The sequence below is a fragment of the Nannospalax galili genome, unplaced genomic scaffold (genome assembly GCF_000622305.1).
Source record: "Nannospalax galili isolate Female #2095 unplaced genomic scaffold, S.galili_v1.0 scaffold1939, whole genome shotgun sequence".
In the NCBI taxonomy this organism is placed as follows: domain Eukaryota; kingdom Metazoa; phylum Chordata; class Mammalia; order Rodentia; family Spalacidae; genus Nannospalax; species Nannospalax galili.
In genome coordinates, this window is record NW_008342008.1 from 126,977 (window position 1) to 143,552 (window position 16,576).

Sequence of the window (16,576 nt, forward strand, 5' to 3'; positions counted from 1 at the left end):
GGTCTTTTTGAGACAGGGTCTCCCTGTAGCCTCAGCTGTCCTGGAACTCACTATGTAGACCAGGCTGGCCTTGAACTCACAGAGATCCGCCTGCCTCTGCCTCCCGAGTGCTGGGATTAAAGGTGTGCGCCACCACGCCCGGCCCGGGTCCCACATATTTTACCTGCCTCCCATCCTGACCGTCTCCCCCTCCAAGGCCCAAGGACACAGTGATTCTGACCTTTATCCCTGGAAGTTCATGTGTCAATCTGGGTATTACTTTCTCTCCATCTGAAAACAGTAGTTTTGCCTGAAAAACAAAGACTAAGTGTTAACAGTCATTAGATTGGTGGGTAAGCATAGTTTGCCTCCATTTTTGCAGGCAGAACTCCAAAATGGGTTAACTTTTCTATAACCAATACAAAGGCACAGAATGGGTTAACTTTTCTATAACCAATACAAAGGCACAGATACATGTATTTATTTTAAAAGATGAAGAAACCAACAAGGCATAAAACATATACACATTTATTAAAAGTGGCTATGGCACATTCTATTTCTGCCTGCCAACCATGCTGGAGGTAAAGGAAAGGGAACTGGTGGGAGCTCTACTTGAAATTTTTTTTGATACATGATCATTGTCTAAAAGTTAGTAAAAAAGGGCTAGAGTATGGCTCAGTGGCAGAATGCTAGTCTAGTGTATGTGAGGCCCTGAATTTGAACTCCAGTACCACACATGGGTCACACTTTAATCCTAGCACCCAGGAGGCTGAGATCATGAGAACTGGTATAGGTTCAAGGCCAGCAGTGTAAGATCCTGTGTCTCAAAAAACCAAACCAAACCAGACCAGACCAGACCAAACTACAGAGAGAGAGGGGGGGGGGCAGGCTGAACAGAGGAGTATTCTGGCATCATGAAGTTTCCCAAGGAAAGAGTTGGCTCACGCAAGCAGAAAAGGATGGCTTGGCAAAGGAAAGTGAGGGGTATGAGAGGGTCCGGGGATATGGGAAGGTTCCTGAGGTCGGCAGATGCCTGGTGGGCCAGGTAAAGAGCCGTTTCCAGAGCTGTGGCAGCAATCTCTTGTGCAGAGTACTCCTGTGGCCATATTTCTGTGCTCCTATTTCTCTGGCCCCTTACTAAGGTTTCTCCGAGTATTTTAATCTCTTTTGGACCTGAAAGGATGAAAGGATAGCCTTCCAAGCTCTAGAGTTAAAACCAAGTAGCTTGCCCCAAGTCTAAGACTTGGGTGTTAATAGATTGTTAAATACAAAACGGGTCTCAAGGGTTTCTCCTCCAAACTTTGTCCCTTTTCAGTGAAGACTGCACATATCTCAATGTGTAATTATGCATACATTTGCATGATGATTTGACACTTGTGTATCTAACCAGGCTGTGACTTCTGAGTACAAGTAGATTATTGTTCATTTCTTTTTCTGTTTGTTCACCCATAGTCAATTTTATCCTACACACTTTTTTTTTTTTTTTTTTGGTCTTTTTTGAGACAGGGTCTCCCAGTAGCCCCAGCTGTCCTGGAACTCACTATGTAGACCAGTCTGGCCTTGAACTCCCAGAGATTCCCACCTGCCTCTGCCTCCACCTCCAGAGTATTGGCATTAAAGACATACACCATGCCAGCCCAGTTTTTTTTTTTTTTTTTAGATAGCGTTTCACATAGCCTAGGCTAGTCTTTAACTGCTGATCCTCCTCCCTCCATTTCCAAAGTACTGGGATTTCAAATGTATGCTACCACACCTGGCTTTGAAACCCAGGTTTTGTGAGGAAGAACCATTTATTATAAACATGAATATAACTAAAATGTATTTAGCATCTAGCATGTTCACTTTGCATGTATCTTTGTTGTGTTGTGAGATAATATGCATTGTTCCCAGCAAACCACTGGTGTTAGGGGTTGGCTTTATTCCCAATTTCAAAGACAAGAAAATTGATGCTCAGGAAATTAAAAAAAAAAAAAAAAAAGGTGCTCTGAGCCAGGCTTGGTTGAACATGCCTTTAATGTTGCTCAGGAGGCAGAGAAAAGCAGATCTCAGTAAGTTCTAGGCCAGCCAGGGATACAGAGTAAGACCCTGTCCCTAAAACAAAATATAAAACAATGATGACAACAAAAAAAAAACAAATAAAAACTCAAAAACATTGCTCTAAGTTTCTTGTCCTCTGGTTTCGCAGTCAGTGAGGATGAAGCTCTCTGGGCTTTTCCTCACTGTACTGATTGCAAGGAGACATACAAGCTTCTGGGTTCCACACTCTGGTCTCAGCTACTTCAAGATGCTAAACAACTGCATGGTGTAAATAAGATCAGGAGACTAGAAAGCACTGACTTACTGAATACAGGTCATGCCCACTTAACTTTAAAAATTTTGTTATTATTGTGTGTGTGTGTGTATGTATAAGCATGCATGCCACAACACGTGTGTGGAGGTCAGAGGACAACCCTGTAGAGTCAGTTCTCCTTCCAGCTTTACATGGGTTCTGGGGATTAAACCCAGCTTCAAAGGCTTTCACAGCAAATGCTTCACTCACTCTACCATCTCGATGTCTTACACACTTAACCTTAACTTCTTTACCTTTTTTTTGGAGGGGGGGCGTCTTTTTTGAGACAGGGTCTCTCTGTAGCCCCAGCTGGCCTGGAACTCACTATGTAAGCCAGGCTGGCCTTGAACTCACAGAGATCCGGCTGCCTCTGCCTCCCGAGTGTTGGATCAAAGGCATGCTCTACCATGCCCGGCTTCATCTTTACCTCTTATCTGAACTCTTCAAGAGTTTCTTCCAAATCAATGTTATCAGCCAGAGGAACATTTCTTTCCTTTTGTAGTGCTGGGAACTCAGAGCTTTGTACAACTGAGACAAGCACTGTACTACTGAGCTACATCCCCAGCCGAGATGAATCTTTTCAAAATGCAAACCTTGTTAAGCCACTTTGGTAGTTACAAATCCACACCAGTAAAGCCTGGCTTGGATGCTCAGCCTGCTTTCTAGCCATGCTAAGTATGCTCCCCCCTCCCCCACCGACCCTTTTATAGTCTTTTTGAGACAGGGTCTCCCTGTAGCCCCAGGCTGGCCTTGAACTCACAGAGATCCACCTGCTTCTGCCTCTACCTCCTCTGCGACACCACGCCTGGCCTTCACTCCCTTTATCTTATGAAAACCAGAACACTGACTGGCCTTTCTGTTTCTTAGACATACCACACCTTGTTCTGTCCCTGGGCTCTGCATCTTCTAGTGAACTCTCTCACTGACTCCTCTACTGAGAGTTCTGATAACAACTTGTAATTACAAATATACCTGAGTAATGTCAAGGGCTCTAAGGTTATGGACTCTGCCATATTTGTACTTTGAAACAGTAATGGGCACATAGTAGGTCCTCATAATACCAAGTAAATAGATAAGATGGGGGCTGATAAGATGGCTCAGTGGGTAAAGATGCTTGCCACCAAACCTGAAGACCTGAGTTTGATCCCTAGGACCCATAGGTTGGCAAGGGAAAAGCAGCTCCTGAAAGTCCTCTGACCTTCACACTCCAATGCTGTGCCGTGTGTACAGTGCACACACATGGCATCTTGGGACACCAGTGAGTGAAGTTCTTATCAATTTTTTGGGGGGGTCTTTTTTTTTTTTGAGACAGGGTCTCTCTGTAGCCCTAGTTGGCCTGGAACTCACTATGTAGACCAGGCTGGCCTTGATTGAACTTACAGAGCTCTACCTGCCTCTGCCTCCCAAATGCTGGGACTAAAGGTGTATGGCCATCATGCCCAGCTAGTTCTTATCAATTTAATCTTGATTCAGCTCAATCTTGTAAGAACATTATTAGCAAATGTTTGTTAGCAACTGTTACAACTGGGCATACTCCACATACTCATTCCTGGAGTAAAGTAGTAAATCTGGCCTCTTAGGAACTTGGTTAACTTAAATTTAATAGTCTCTGACAAGCAGATTGGTTTTCACTGTACTGCAGAATAAAGCTTTGTCCCTCCAAGCTGAGGTTCAGGCTTGGCTTGAAGCTTTCTTTCTGAGGCTGTTATATGAGCAACTAGTCAGTCAACCTCCCCAAAGAAATTTCTCTCTCATCTTTTTATAATTACCTGCTTAGGGCTGCTTAGTTCTTATAGCTCTGATTAGGACGAAATTTCCATCTTTCACAATTAACAGTTTCACAGTCAAGCAAAGAATCTGGCTGATGCTGACAATCCCTATTAATAACAGCAGCAGACACAGGCAAACCAGTTCTCTAGTGTCTTGGGAACACAGTCATTTAATAAACCTGATGTCATGTCTCCTGACCACACCTGAGACGCAGGAAGGCAAAAAGGGTGCTAGTCCCAATGCCACCAAAAGGGGCTATGGCGAGCTGAAGGTGACCCACCAAGCTCCTGCAGAGTGAGACAGCTCTTAGCTACCTAATTCTCGTGTCCTGAACCACAGTTTGTTTTCCCAGCTTGCCTTTTTTAAAAAAAAAACCTTTTTTTTTTTGAGACGGTCTTACTATATACCCCTGGCTGGCCTGGAACTCCCTTTGTAGCCCAGGCTGGCCTTGCATTCAGAGATCTATCTCTGCCTCTGGAGTGCTGGGATTAAAGGCATGTTCCACCATGCTCAAACTTTAAAAAAACAAACAAAACAAAACAACTTAAAAGGGAGGAACAGCTGGGCGTGGTGGCTCACCTTTCATCCCAGCACTCGGGAGGCAGAGGCAGGCAGATCTCTGTGAGTTCAAGGCCAGCCTGGTCTACACAGTGAGTTCCAGAACAGCTGGGGCTATAAGGAGACCCTGTCTCAAAAAGACCAGGAAAAAAAAAAAAAAAAAAAAGGAGGAACAAAATAGTCCTGCCCAGAGCTTTGTTCTGAGACAAGTGAAATAACGTCTCTGTCTTGGCAATGGCACTTATTTAAGATACTTCTTTTCCTCTGTCAGCAAGAGCCCCAAGAGCTATCCTTTTTTTCCTTTTTTTTTTTTTCCGTCTTTTTGAGACAGGGTCTCCCTGTAGACCCAGCTGGTCTGGAACCCACTATGTAGATCAGGCTGGCCTTGAACTCACAGAGATCTGCCTGCCTCTGCCTCTGGAGTTCTAGGACTAAAGGCGTGTGCCACCATGCCTGTCAATACCTATCTTGACATAAATGGACTACTGATGTTTCCCCTAAATACCACTGACAAAAAGAGTAGGTCTCTTAGTGGATTCCACAGACTGAAACTTGCACCTGCTTTGGCTCTTTGACCTTACCTGCTCCAGGCAGCTCCGACAGGCCTCTTGGATCAGCTGTTCTGCGTCCACCTCTTCCCCCACATTGTCTCGTACATTTAATGCTGCCTTCTGGAAGAACTAGGGAAGAACATTAAAAGACCAGGTGAGAAGCCTTGCAAAATTGCATTAACCCAAGGAAATGGAATAAACAAGGAGCTTTTCCCCTCGTCTCATGCAGAAGAGAGGAGTGATTGGCTATGGCAGGTTCTACCCATTCCTCTATTCTCTTTCTCTAAAAGAAATTTTTTTTACATTTATTTATTTGAATGTATGTGCGCATATATGCAGAGGTCAAAGGACAACATGTAGGAATAGTTCTCTCCTCCACCATATGGGTCCCAGTTAGTCAGCAGGATGATTATATACTCTCTGAAGGATATAATCACAGAGGTGCCCAAAGGTCTATTTGTAAACAGAACACACACTCACAAAGAATAGCCTAAATGTCCAGGCATAGCTTAAGTAAATTATGGCATAGCCACACCATGGAATACTATGCAAATATCAAAATTCGCAGCAAAGATAGTGTAAATTAAAAAAAAAAATGTTTGTTTATAGCCAGGCGTGGTGGCACATGCCTGTAGTCCCAGCACTTGGGAGGCAGAGGCAGGTGGATCTCTGTAAGTTCCAGGCCAGCCTGGTCTACATAGTGAGTTCCAGGACAGCTGGGGCTACAGGGAGACTCTGCTTGAAAAAGATAAAAAAACAAAAAATTACTTTATTAGTTTTTTTATTTTATGCATATGAGTGTATTGCCTGCATGTATGGGAATGCACTCATGTTGTGCAATGCTACGGAGGTCAGTAGAGGGCTTTGGAGTCCCCTGGAACTGGAGTTAAGGACGGTTTGTAGCCACCATGTGGGTGCTGGGAATCAACCCCAGGTCCTCTGCAAGAGCAATCAGTGTAAATTTTTTATTTGTTAAAAATTTCTACTACTTTTTTGTCTGTGCTGTTTGTGCACTCCCCATGGTACCCATGTGGAAGTCAGAGGCAGGAGTTGGTTCTCTCCTTCCACCATATGGGTTACAGGCTCAAACTCAGGTTGTCAGGCTTGGTGGCAGGAACCTTTTCCTGCTAAGCACCTTTACCTATCTCACTGGCTCAGAGGTTTTTTTCATTCAAAAAAATTATATATATATTTTAAAGACAGAGTCTCCCTGTAGCCCCAGCTGGCCTGGAACTCTCTATGTAGACTATGCTGGCCTCAATCTCATAGAGATCCACCTGCCTCTGCCTCCCAAGTGCTGGGATTAAAGGTGTGTGCCATCACACCCCGCTCAAATTCAGTATTTTTTTAAGACAGGGTCTTGCTATGTAGTCTGGGATGGCCTCAAACTCACAATTCTCCCACTTCTACCTTCTGAGCACTGGGATTACAGGTGTGCACTACCATACTTGGCAAGATTTTTCTTTTTTGGAGACACGGTCCCAGTAGCTCTGGCTGCCTGGAACTCACGGTGTAGACTATGCTGGCCTTGAACTCATAGAGTTCTGCCTGCTTCTACCTGCCTCTTGAGTGCTGGGTAAAAGGCCCACAACACTATGCCTGGCCTAAATACTTATCTTATCTACCGCTGAGCTGCATCTCCAACCTTGAATACACATTGTTGACACAAAAATCCATTCACAATATGACAAACAAAGCATGGAGGTTATATTTCAGTACAGAATAAGCCTATTTATGTAAAACAGCCCTAAAACAAACATAGATTATGAATATATGTACATATGCAATGGTGGATATAAATTATGGATGTCTGCTCTGCTTATGCATAGCCCCTCAATTTTTATAATGTGCATGTGAAAAAAAAAAAGCCTGAGCATGAAGTGAATGGGCCAAGGTAAGCCAAAAAAGATCTAGACAGCGGAAAGTCTTGACTGGATTTTCACTGTTCAACCCTCAATCTGTTGGACAAGAAAAAGGGAGACCTGGCAAGGGTACTAGGGTACCAACAACCCCAACAGCAAAGGCAAAGTAGGACAGAAGCTTCCTCTGCTGGGTAAGAGGGAGAGTTTGAGTCTAAAAATACCAGGGAACAAGGTGGCAAGGCCCCAAATACACCTGAAAGGTGCCTGGGAACACATTTACTTAAAAGTGTTCAAGTTGGGCCAACAAGATGCCTCGGTGGGTTAAAGAATTTGCCACCAAACATGATGCCCTGACTTGATCTTCAGACAAACAGTGGAGGGAGAAAACTCTTTACAGCAAGTTGTCCTCTGACCTTCACATGTGTTCTGTGGCACAAGTGCACCCACATGGAGACACTACACGTCAAGTAAATAAATAAATGAAAAAAAAAAGTGTCCAAGTTGTGGGGCTGGAGAGATGGCTCAGTGGTTGAGTGCTTGCTGCTCTTACAGAGAACTAGAGTTCAGTTCCCAGCACCTACACCAGCAACTCCAGCTCCAGGGGATCCAATGCCCATTTCTAGCCTCCAGGGGCACCTGTACACATGTATGTAAACACACACACACACACACACACACACACACACACACACATATCTTAAAAAAGTTTCCAAGTTGTGTCTCTGAAAAGACAGTGTCACTTCTCTCTGGGATACAGAAAAGTTCTGGAGACTACATAACTAGTGTTCCTCCTGTGGGAAGTAACTATGAAGATACACTGCCACTTTATATTTAGCAAGTTCAAATGCTTGTGTTGTTGATATCAAACCAAGAAGAGCATGTGGAATGAAGAGACTTAAAAAATTTATGTGTATGAAAATTTTGTCTACATGCATGTACATGGGCCATCTATGCAGTGCCCTTGAAAGCTAGAAGAGGATACTGGATGGCCTTGGAGAGATGGCTCAGTGGTTTAGGGCACTGGCTGCTCTTGTAGTGGGGTCCTACCATCCACATGATGACTAACAACTGTTTGTAATCCCAGTTCCAGGGGATCCAATGGTGGCTGCTGGGAACTGAACTGGAATGAGCAAGTGCTCTGAACCATTGAGTCATCTCTCTAGCCCTCTGGATTAGAGGCTGTAACAATACTGGAGAAATTCAAGGCCAAATTAAAATGTTCAGATGAGTCTGGCTTTTTTTTTTGGTCTTTTAGAGACAGGGTCTCCCTGTAGCCCCAGCTGTCCTGGAGACCAGGCTGGCCTTGAACTCACAGAGATCCCTCTGCCTCTGCCTCCCGAGTGCTGGGATTAAAGGCGTGTGCCACCAAGCCCAGCTTTAAAAAATATTTTATTTTTTAATTTTATTTTATGTGTATGTGTGTATTATTGCATGTAGGTAAGTGCACCTGTGTTGTGCAGTGCCCGCGGAGGACAGAAGAGACTGTCAGATCCCCTGCAACTGGAGTTACAATTGTTAGCTGCCATATGGGTGCTGGGATTCGAACCTGGGTCTTCTTCAAGAACAGCCAGTGTTCTTAACCTCTGAGCCATCTCTCCAGCCCGAGTCTGTTTTTTTTTACTAATTTATTATGTGGTGCTGGGAATCAAATTGAGGGCTTAGTACATGCTAGGCAAGTATTCCATCACTGAGCTATATCCCCAGCCCAGTTGAGTTTGATTTGAAAACAAAAAACTAAAAACTGAAGATAGGAGCTGGCTCAGAGGTAAGAGCACTTACTGCTCTTACAGAAGACCCAGGTTTCATTCTTAGAATTTACATCAGGTGGCTCATAACCACCTGTAACTCCAGTTCCAAGTGATCTGATGCCCTCTGACCTCCACAGGTGCCTGCATGTACTTGGTGCACATAAACTCACACAGGCACATATAGATGCATATAAATAAGAAAACAACAAAATAACTGAAGATAAAAACCAGTGTTTGATATTAATTACTGGCCAAGTGAAAATCAGTTAAAATAATTTGTATACCTTTTTTTGGATTTCTTTTTATCTTCTATGCATGTGTGTTTTGCCTGCAGGTATGTAAGTGCACCATGTGCAAGCAATGCCTGTAGAGACCAGAAGAGGGTGTTAGATTCCCCTGAAACTGGAGCTATGGACAGCTGTTTAGCTGTCACGTTGGTGCTAGGAACTGAACCCAGGTTCTCTGTATGGGCAGCCAATGCTCTTAAATGCCAAGCCATTTCTCTAAGCCTTATTTTGGATACTTTTAAAGTAGCCCATGGGAGGGCAGGGTGGTGGATATGTGGGGGTGAGTAAATTACCTCTGGATTGAGAATGAAGTCAGACTATAAAACTCTTTCAAACACTATTGGTAGAAAATCAAACAGCACAACCTGGAGAGCAATTTTCTTTCCCTACTATTTCTAATTCCATCCATGTCATTTATCCCTAAGAAACATTCTCAAGTGAATAAAGATATACATCTACAGGGCTCACTGTAGTATTTCCTAAAACAGAGCAAAATTGTAAACAACCTGAATCCTGTAGGTATTAGTTCATTAAATTATGGAACATTCACAAATCAGACTATGCTGTATTTTTTTTTTTTTTGGTCTTTTTGAGACAGTGTCTCCCTGTAGCCCTAGTTGGTCTGGAACCTACTATGTAGACCAGGCTGGCCTCGAACTCACAGAGATCTGCCTGCCTCTGCCTCCCAAGTGCTGGGACTACAGGGATATGCCACCATGCCTGGCCATGCTGTAACTATTATAAAAGAATTAGCTGGGCATGGTGGCGCATACCTTTAATCCCAGCACCCGGGAGGCAGAGGCAGGCGGATCTCTGTGATTTTGATATATCACAGTGAAAGATTTATCGTCCTCTTTTTTTTTTTTTTTTTTTTTTTTTTTTTAAAAAAAAAAAAAAAAAAAAAAAAAAAAAAAAAAAAAAGAATTAGAGTGAGCTATTGTGTAATAACCTAGAAACATGACCAAAATTTATTAAATAAATCAAGTTGAGAATAGTGTGTATAAAATTACCTTAAAAAAAACAGCAATAAAGCTGGGCATGGTGGCGCATGCCTGTAGTCCCAGCACTTGGGAGACAGAGGCAGGCGGCTCTCTGTGAGTTCAAGTCCAGCCTGGTCTACATAGTGAGTTCCAGGGCAGCTGGGGCTACAGGGAGACCCTGCTTCAAAAAGACAAAAACAAAACAAAACAGCAATAATAAAACCCCTATAGGTGTGTGCACCTGTACATGTGTAAAACAAAGTGACACTATGGTGTCTCTGGGAGTTGAGCCATGTTGGTGCCGAGTTTCAAACTCAGGTCTTCTATAAGAACAACCAGTGCTCTTAACCGCTGAGCCGTCTCTCCAGCCCCCATACAATACATCTCAATCATATTTAGCAGCCCCCCCCACCGGATTTCAGGAATTATGTTATCCATGTTAAGGCTTATCTTGTCAAGTTTGTGTCCCCAGATATCCCTCTGTGTGAGTTCACTCCCTGGAGCCTGGTCAGCCTATCTAGAGTCACTCCCTTAAAGGCCAATTCTCCCCCACCAGGAGTAATTAGCTGTAATAGTTCCTCAGCTAAGGCAGGGCTTCTTACTCATTTCCCCAGTTCTATGCTGGGTTTTTGCCTGGTTTGAGTTTGAATGGGTCTTATGAATGCCATCACTACTGCTGTAAATTCTTATGAGCAAATTCTCAGCCACCTGGAAAACTGTTTCCTTGTGGTCATCCACCACCCCTGGCTCTTACAGTCTTTCTGCTCCGTCTTCCGCAATGGTCCCTGAGCCCTGGGTGGCAACAGCAGAGTTCTACAACTGGTCAAACACAGAGAATACGTTTGTGAGATGCCCAGCTCTAAGTGACATATCTACAATGGAACCTCACACCTAAGGCTCACTGAACATAATGGGACAGGGAGTAGAGAGAATACTAATGCAGCTCTCCACTCTCACCAGTGAAGCTTCTTCATGCAACAGAGGGTGATTAACACAGAAAGTCACAACTGGCCAAAATGTAGTGAATAGGAGACTGCAGGCTGAGTATCCCTGAATAGGATTCCTCTATTAAACCCTACCTCTTTTTCCCGTTTTTTTTTTTTTTTTTTTTTTTTTTTCTGGTTTACCTTGCTGAACATCTCTGTGCTCCTGAGGCTTTGAGGCTGGCCTCAATCTCACAGAGATCTGCCTGCCTCTGCCTCCCAAGTGCTGGGATTAAAGGCATGTGCCACCATGCCTGGCTTCCTACCCCTTGCTCTGGAAACTGTTATTGAGTATGTTAAAGCTGTGATGAAATGCTTCTTCTAAAAAAAAAATTAATAAAAATAATCCATTTCCCTGCAAATAGTATGGGATTTGCATGCATAAACTTTATTGTGCATTTATACCACATTTTTGTTACTTATTTATTTGTTGATAGGCATTGTTTTGAGGTGGTTATTAAATGTTCTCCAGAGGTCCATTTACTTGAAAAAAAATTAATTTTATTTTTATTTACTATTTTTATTTTATGTAAATGTCTGTATTGCCTGCATGTAGGTAAGTGTACCCATGTCGTGCAATGCCTGCGGAAGACAGAAGAGGCTGTTGGATCCCCTGGAACTGGAGTTATGGACAGTTGTCAGCTGCCATGTGGGTGCTGGGATTTGAACCTGGGTCTTCTGTAAGAACAGTCAGTGTTCTTAACTTCTGAGCCATTGCTCCAGCCCCAAAATATTTTATTTTTATATATATGTCTGTAAGCCATGTGTGTGCAGGTCCCCTCAGAGATCAGAAGGGAGTGTTGGGTTTCCTGGAGCTAGAGTTAGAGTTATAGTTGGTCAAGAGTGGTTTGATGTGGGTGCTAGGAACTAAGCTCAGGTGCTCTGGAAGGGTAGCAAGTATTGTTAACTACTAAGCTATCTTTCTAGCACCCCCAGTTTTGGGGGGAGGTAAGGGGTCTTGCTATATATTGTCCAGACTAGTCTTCAACTTGGGCCCCTACTGCTTCAGCCTCCTGGGTAGCTGCATATGCCACTGCAGCACCTGGCTTGTTTTAGTTCTGTAGTGCTGGGGACTAAATCCCGGTTAGCTTTAATCCTTGTGTCCCTCTCACCTTCATGTACTTGTTGAAGACAGTCTGGATCTCCTCATTGATACTAGGCTGCAAGACAGCACGGAGGAGATCCATAGAGATGGCAGGATCTGTGAAACTGCATTCAGGAGGGAGACAGAATCAGGGGAGTGTCCCAAACACCCTTTCCCAGAATGCCCAGCCATTATTGACACAGGATTCTTTAATAGCAATACCAGACAGATTTCCCTGAAAACCAGTGTTGTGCTCAGCTTCTGGACAAATCTCATATACACATCACTTAATTTTACTCTCATAACTGTGAAGTGAGAATTATTTTCAAAGTGCTTTGTAAAATATTAACAAATGATTATCACTACCCCAGCTCAAAAAATATGCTAATCAGCATCCCAAAGACCCATCCTGGGCTCTCCCTTCCCTGGATACCTAACTTAGCTTCACTGTACTAAAAAGGGTTAAGTGGCTTGTCCAAGGTCCAGTTAGAGTCCTGTTTTAACACTCATATCTCCTTAGAGGTCTTAACCATGGAGCCAGCGAAAGTTAGGGGTCCTAAATACACTGTTTTGGCCTCCCCGCTTTGCAGATGAGTTTGCAGGTGGAATTGACTTAAAAGTCGTAGGAAGAGTTATAGAACCCAAGCCTCCTTTCCCCCAGCCCAGTGCTCTTTCTACGGGTTACAGCTGTCTCCTGACTCCTGCAGTGGGGATCCATTCCAAAGCTCTCACCCAAGTCTGTGCTTGGGATTAAGTCCCACCCAGGGCCAGCTTTACCTTGTGGTCATCTGAGAGCGACGGCCCCTTCTCTGCACCTGCCGGTGCTTTATCATTATGTTCCAAGGGTTCTGTGGGGATCAAGTGGGGAAATGTCACCGAGGCCCTGCACTGTGGGGCGGAGGAGAGTGCATATGGGAGCGGGACCTGCTTCTCACTCGTCCCATTTGGGGGCGCTGTCCAGAGGTTGGAAGACCCTGCCAGGGTGGAGGAACTGGGGAAATGTTTACTCCCCAAAGTCCCAAACCCGCCTTTTTTTCTGGAAGGGCGGCAGGAGAGCCGCAGTGGCAGGTGAGGACACGGCGGGCGCGGTGCCCCCTGGAGCATCCCATTCCCACGGCCGCGTCATCAGCTGGGGCTAATTCTGCTCATTTCACAGAGGAGGAACTCGGCTCCCGGGGGTGGCGGCTCGGGCCGCGGCAGCCCCACTCGAATCTGAACCCGGACGGTCGGACTGGGAAAACGGCAGCCCGGGCCGCCACCGCCGCGTTCTCTCGCCCGCAGGCCCGGGTCCTGGGAGCCCGAGGCCCTGCCCGGCCCGAGCCGCGGCCTCGCCCGGGCACCCTCACCGTGAGAACCGGCGGCCCCGCCGCGCCCACGTCGCCCAGCTCCAGGCCGCCCCGTTCCGCCCCGCCTGGGCCTCGCGGCTGTTCGGCGTCGCCAGTCTCCCCCATGGCGCCCCCCAGCCCACAACACCCTCAGCTCCACTCAGTCACCGGAAGGCGGTGCCGTGACGTCACGGCAGCGCGCGGGCCGCCCGCCGGAAGCGCGGCCATGGAGTGGCGTGGGGTCGCCATGGGAACCGAACTGCCGCCTGCGAGCCGGATCCGTGTGGATGGAGCCATCTTGGGTGTGGGGACGATGTTGGGGGCACGGATGTGGCAGGGACAGAGCAGGCTTGCGTGGGCCGGCGGTGGCGAGCAGAGGGATGGGGGCCTGCGGTTCAGCCTTTGAAAAGGCAGCAGCTTCTGCACGAGTCCCTGTCTAATACAGGGACCAGGAAACCCAACAGAAGGAGGGCTACTCTTTGCCCTCCCAAACACCAAACATCACAGCATCAGCCTTTGACTTTGGGGCGGGGGGAAGACAGCAGCCACTTGGGTCTGAAGGCATCAGGGTAAAGGTTAGTTTTGGCTTGTGAACTTCCCCTATTCTAGGGAGCCGGGATTCTCTGAGATGGATGGGGAAGAGGGGATTAACAGCGGTGGCATCCTCCAGATGCCTTAGCACTTAGCACATCCCTTAGCACTGTCTGAAGAGGTAAGCTGTCCCTGAATAGAATTGGATTCATTTATGGGTGGTAAAGAAAGTTACTCTAACCAGGTCACAATAGTCAGTTTAGTGTATGAGTTTTGCATTTGGAAAAGATCTAGGTTCATATCTTATGTGATATGGACTTTAAGAACATTGGCTATGGCGAGGTTTGATGTTGCACATCTGTAAACCCAGAACTCAGGAAGAAGTCGCCAGGAGATTGTCGCGTTTGAGGCCAGCCTGGGCTGCCTAGCAAGACAAAGACCAAGAACATTGCCTGTGGGACTGCATTACCTGCCTTTGTTCTACTGCGAGCTAACTGTGTGATCCCTCTCCCCCCCTTCCTCTACCCCTTTTCCTCTCTCCCCCTCTCCCCCTTTCTCTCTCGTCCCCTTTCTCCCTCTCCTCCCCTCTCCATCTGTCCATGGTCTCAAGTATTCTAGGCTGAACTCAAACAGGTGTACATCACATCTGGTTTATGTAGTATTGGAGACTGAACCCAGGGCTACTCACATGCTAAGCAAACGCTCTACTAACCGAGCTACCTCCCCAGCCCAACTTTTCTTAAGCTTCCTGTGCCTCAGTTTCCCTGGCTGTAAAATGAAACAATAGCACCCAGTTGATAGTGGGGATTGGCTTAATTATTGCAAATCGCTTAAAACTATGGCACAAGTAAATCCTCAAATAATGCTTTAGTTACTATAATAGTGACTTTCAGCAGCCTCCACTGAGACCTTTTTTCCTCAGCTTCTCTGAATCAATCTTCTTACCTCTGCAAGATTGTTTTGTGCATGAAAATCAGCAAATGCTAATTATATCCATGCTCCAACATCAACCTTATAAGGGCAACTTCCTTTCACCAAACTCTTGTGCTGTTTTTTTTTTTTTTTTTTTTTAAAGATAAGATATATCTTCCCCTGTAGCTCCAGGTTGGTCCATAACTCACTATGCGGCCCAGACTGACCATGAACTTATAATCCTCCTGCCTCTGCCTCCTGCAAACAGGTACTACGATGCCTGGCTCTTAGGATGTATGGAGGAGATTTTTACTTTGTGCCTTGGACATCCCTGGTCCATTAACCTTACAGGGCTCAGCACAGCCAGTGGACACCATTAAGTATCACAGCTGACCAAGGGCACAGGAAACACATAAATAAGAAGCAGAGGAAGAGGTGATAAAGGGGGCATATATAGGTAAGACTAGTCATAGCAAACATTCTCTTGAATTTTGACAACTATTCTTATTTGACCTAAGAGTGGCCTCTGTAGGCAAAAGGGACCAAGACATTGGCTTCTGCTGCATTTGTATTGATGCCGAAAAACTCAAATACTACTTTTCTGTGTTTTATTGCCCCCTCTAGGAATATCTTTATGATTTGCCCTTTTGAACAGACATGAATTTCTTACATATACAAATAGCAAAGCAAATTTAAAAGGGACAAAAGCAAATTCTAGAATAACATACAAACTGGAACAAATGATGCTATATAAAATGAGAAAAATACTTCTCAGAAATGATTTCAGGCCAGGTGTCATGGCATACACCTTTAATCCCAGTGCTTGGGAGGCAGAGGCAGACAGATCTCTGTGAGTTTGAGGCCAGCCTGGTCTACATAGTGAGTCCCAGGCCAGCTGGGGCTACAGGGAAGCCCTGTCTCAAAAAGACCAAAAAAGAAAAAGAAAAAAAAAATTGACTTCAAGCCAGGCATGGTGGCACAGGCCTTTAATCCCAGCACTCAGGAGGCAGAGGCAGGTGGAACTCTGTGAGATCCAGACCAGCTGTGACTACAGAGAGACCCTGTCTTAAAAAGACCAAAAAATGGGCTGGAGGGATGGCTCAGAGGTTAGGAGCACTGACTGCTCTTGCAGAGGACCCGGGTTCGATTCCCAGCACCCACATGGTGGCTACGAACTGTCCTTAGCTCCAGTTCCAGGGGAATCTGAAGCCCTCTTCTGACCTCCGCAACATTGCACGACACAGGTGCACTCGCATGCAGGCAATACACTCATACACATAAAAGAAAAATAACAAAATATGTATTTTTAAAAAAGCACAAATTTAAAAAAAGACCAAAAAAATCAAATTAATTTAGTATACAGGACTTTGTGCATCCTCATTGGGATCTATGAACAATAAAACAATCTACAACTTTTTACAAGAATTTTATCAGAAGTACTACCATCATTTTCTTTTATGTATGTTATAAAATAATGCAAATGAGTTATCAATGTCATTAAGCAAGATAAATATAAAATCAACAAGGTGGCAGTTTCCAGTGTTCTGTATCATTCTGTATTTTCTAGGCTGCTAGGATGAATAGGAGCCACTGTGTTATGCTTTGGCTATTTTATTAGCTCAGCTCTTCTGTCATTCTTTCCAGTCCTTCCCTGTGCCACGTTGACTGCAGCTGGAT

At 45.1% G+C, this 16,576-nt stretch overlaps 1 protein-coding gene across 3 annotated transcripts in view; it reads right to left on the reverse strand.

Moving 5' to 3' along the window:
* Dnttip1 (deoxynucleotidyltransferase terminal interacting protein 1) overlaps positions 1-13,646 on the reverse strand; it is a 27,995-nt gene extending 14,349 nt beyond the window's left edge. For 2 of the 3 annotated variants that reach the window (XM_008837768.3, XM_008837766.3), the window contains exons 1-5: positions 13,478-13,633; positions 12,909-12,979; positions 12,160-12,256; positions 5,218-5,316; positions 221-289 (exon numbers count right to left, since the gene is read on the reverse strand). In XM_008837768.3, the coding sequence (XP_008835990.1) occupies positions 221-289; positions 5,218-5,316; positions 12,160-12,256; positions 12,909-12,979; positions 13,478-13,582 (441 nt within the window). In that variant the 5' untranslated portion in view covers positions 13,583-13,633. Of the gene's footprint in view, positions 1-220; positions 290-5,217; positions 5,317-12,159; positions 12,257-12,908; positions 12,980-13,477 lie in introns of all 3 variants that reach the window. The other variant, XM_008837767.2, reaches the window with a different exon arrangement.
* Positions 13,647-16,576: the final 2,930 nt, after the last annotated feature.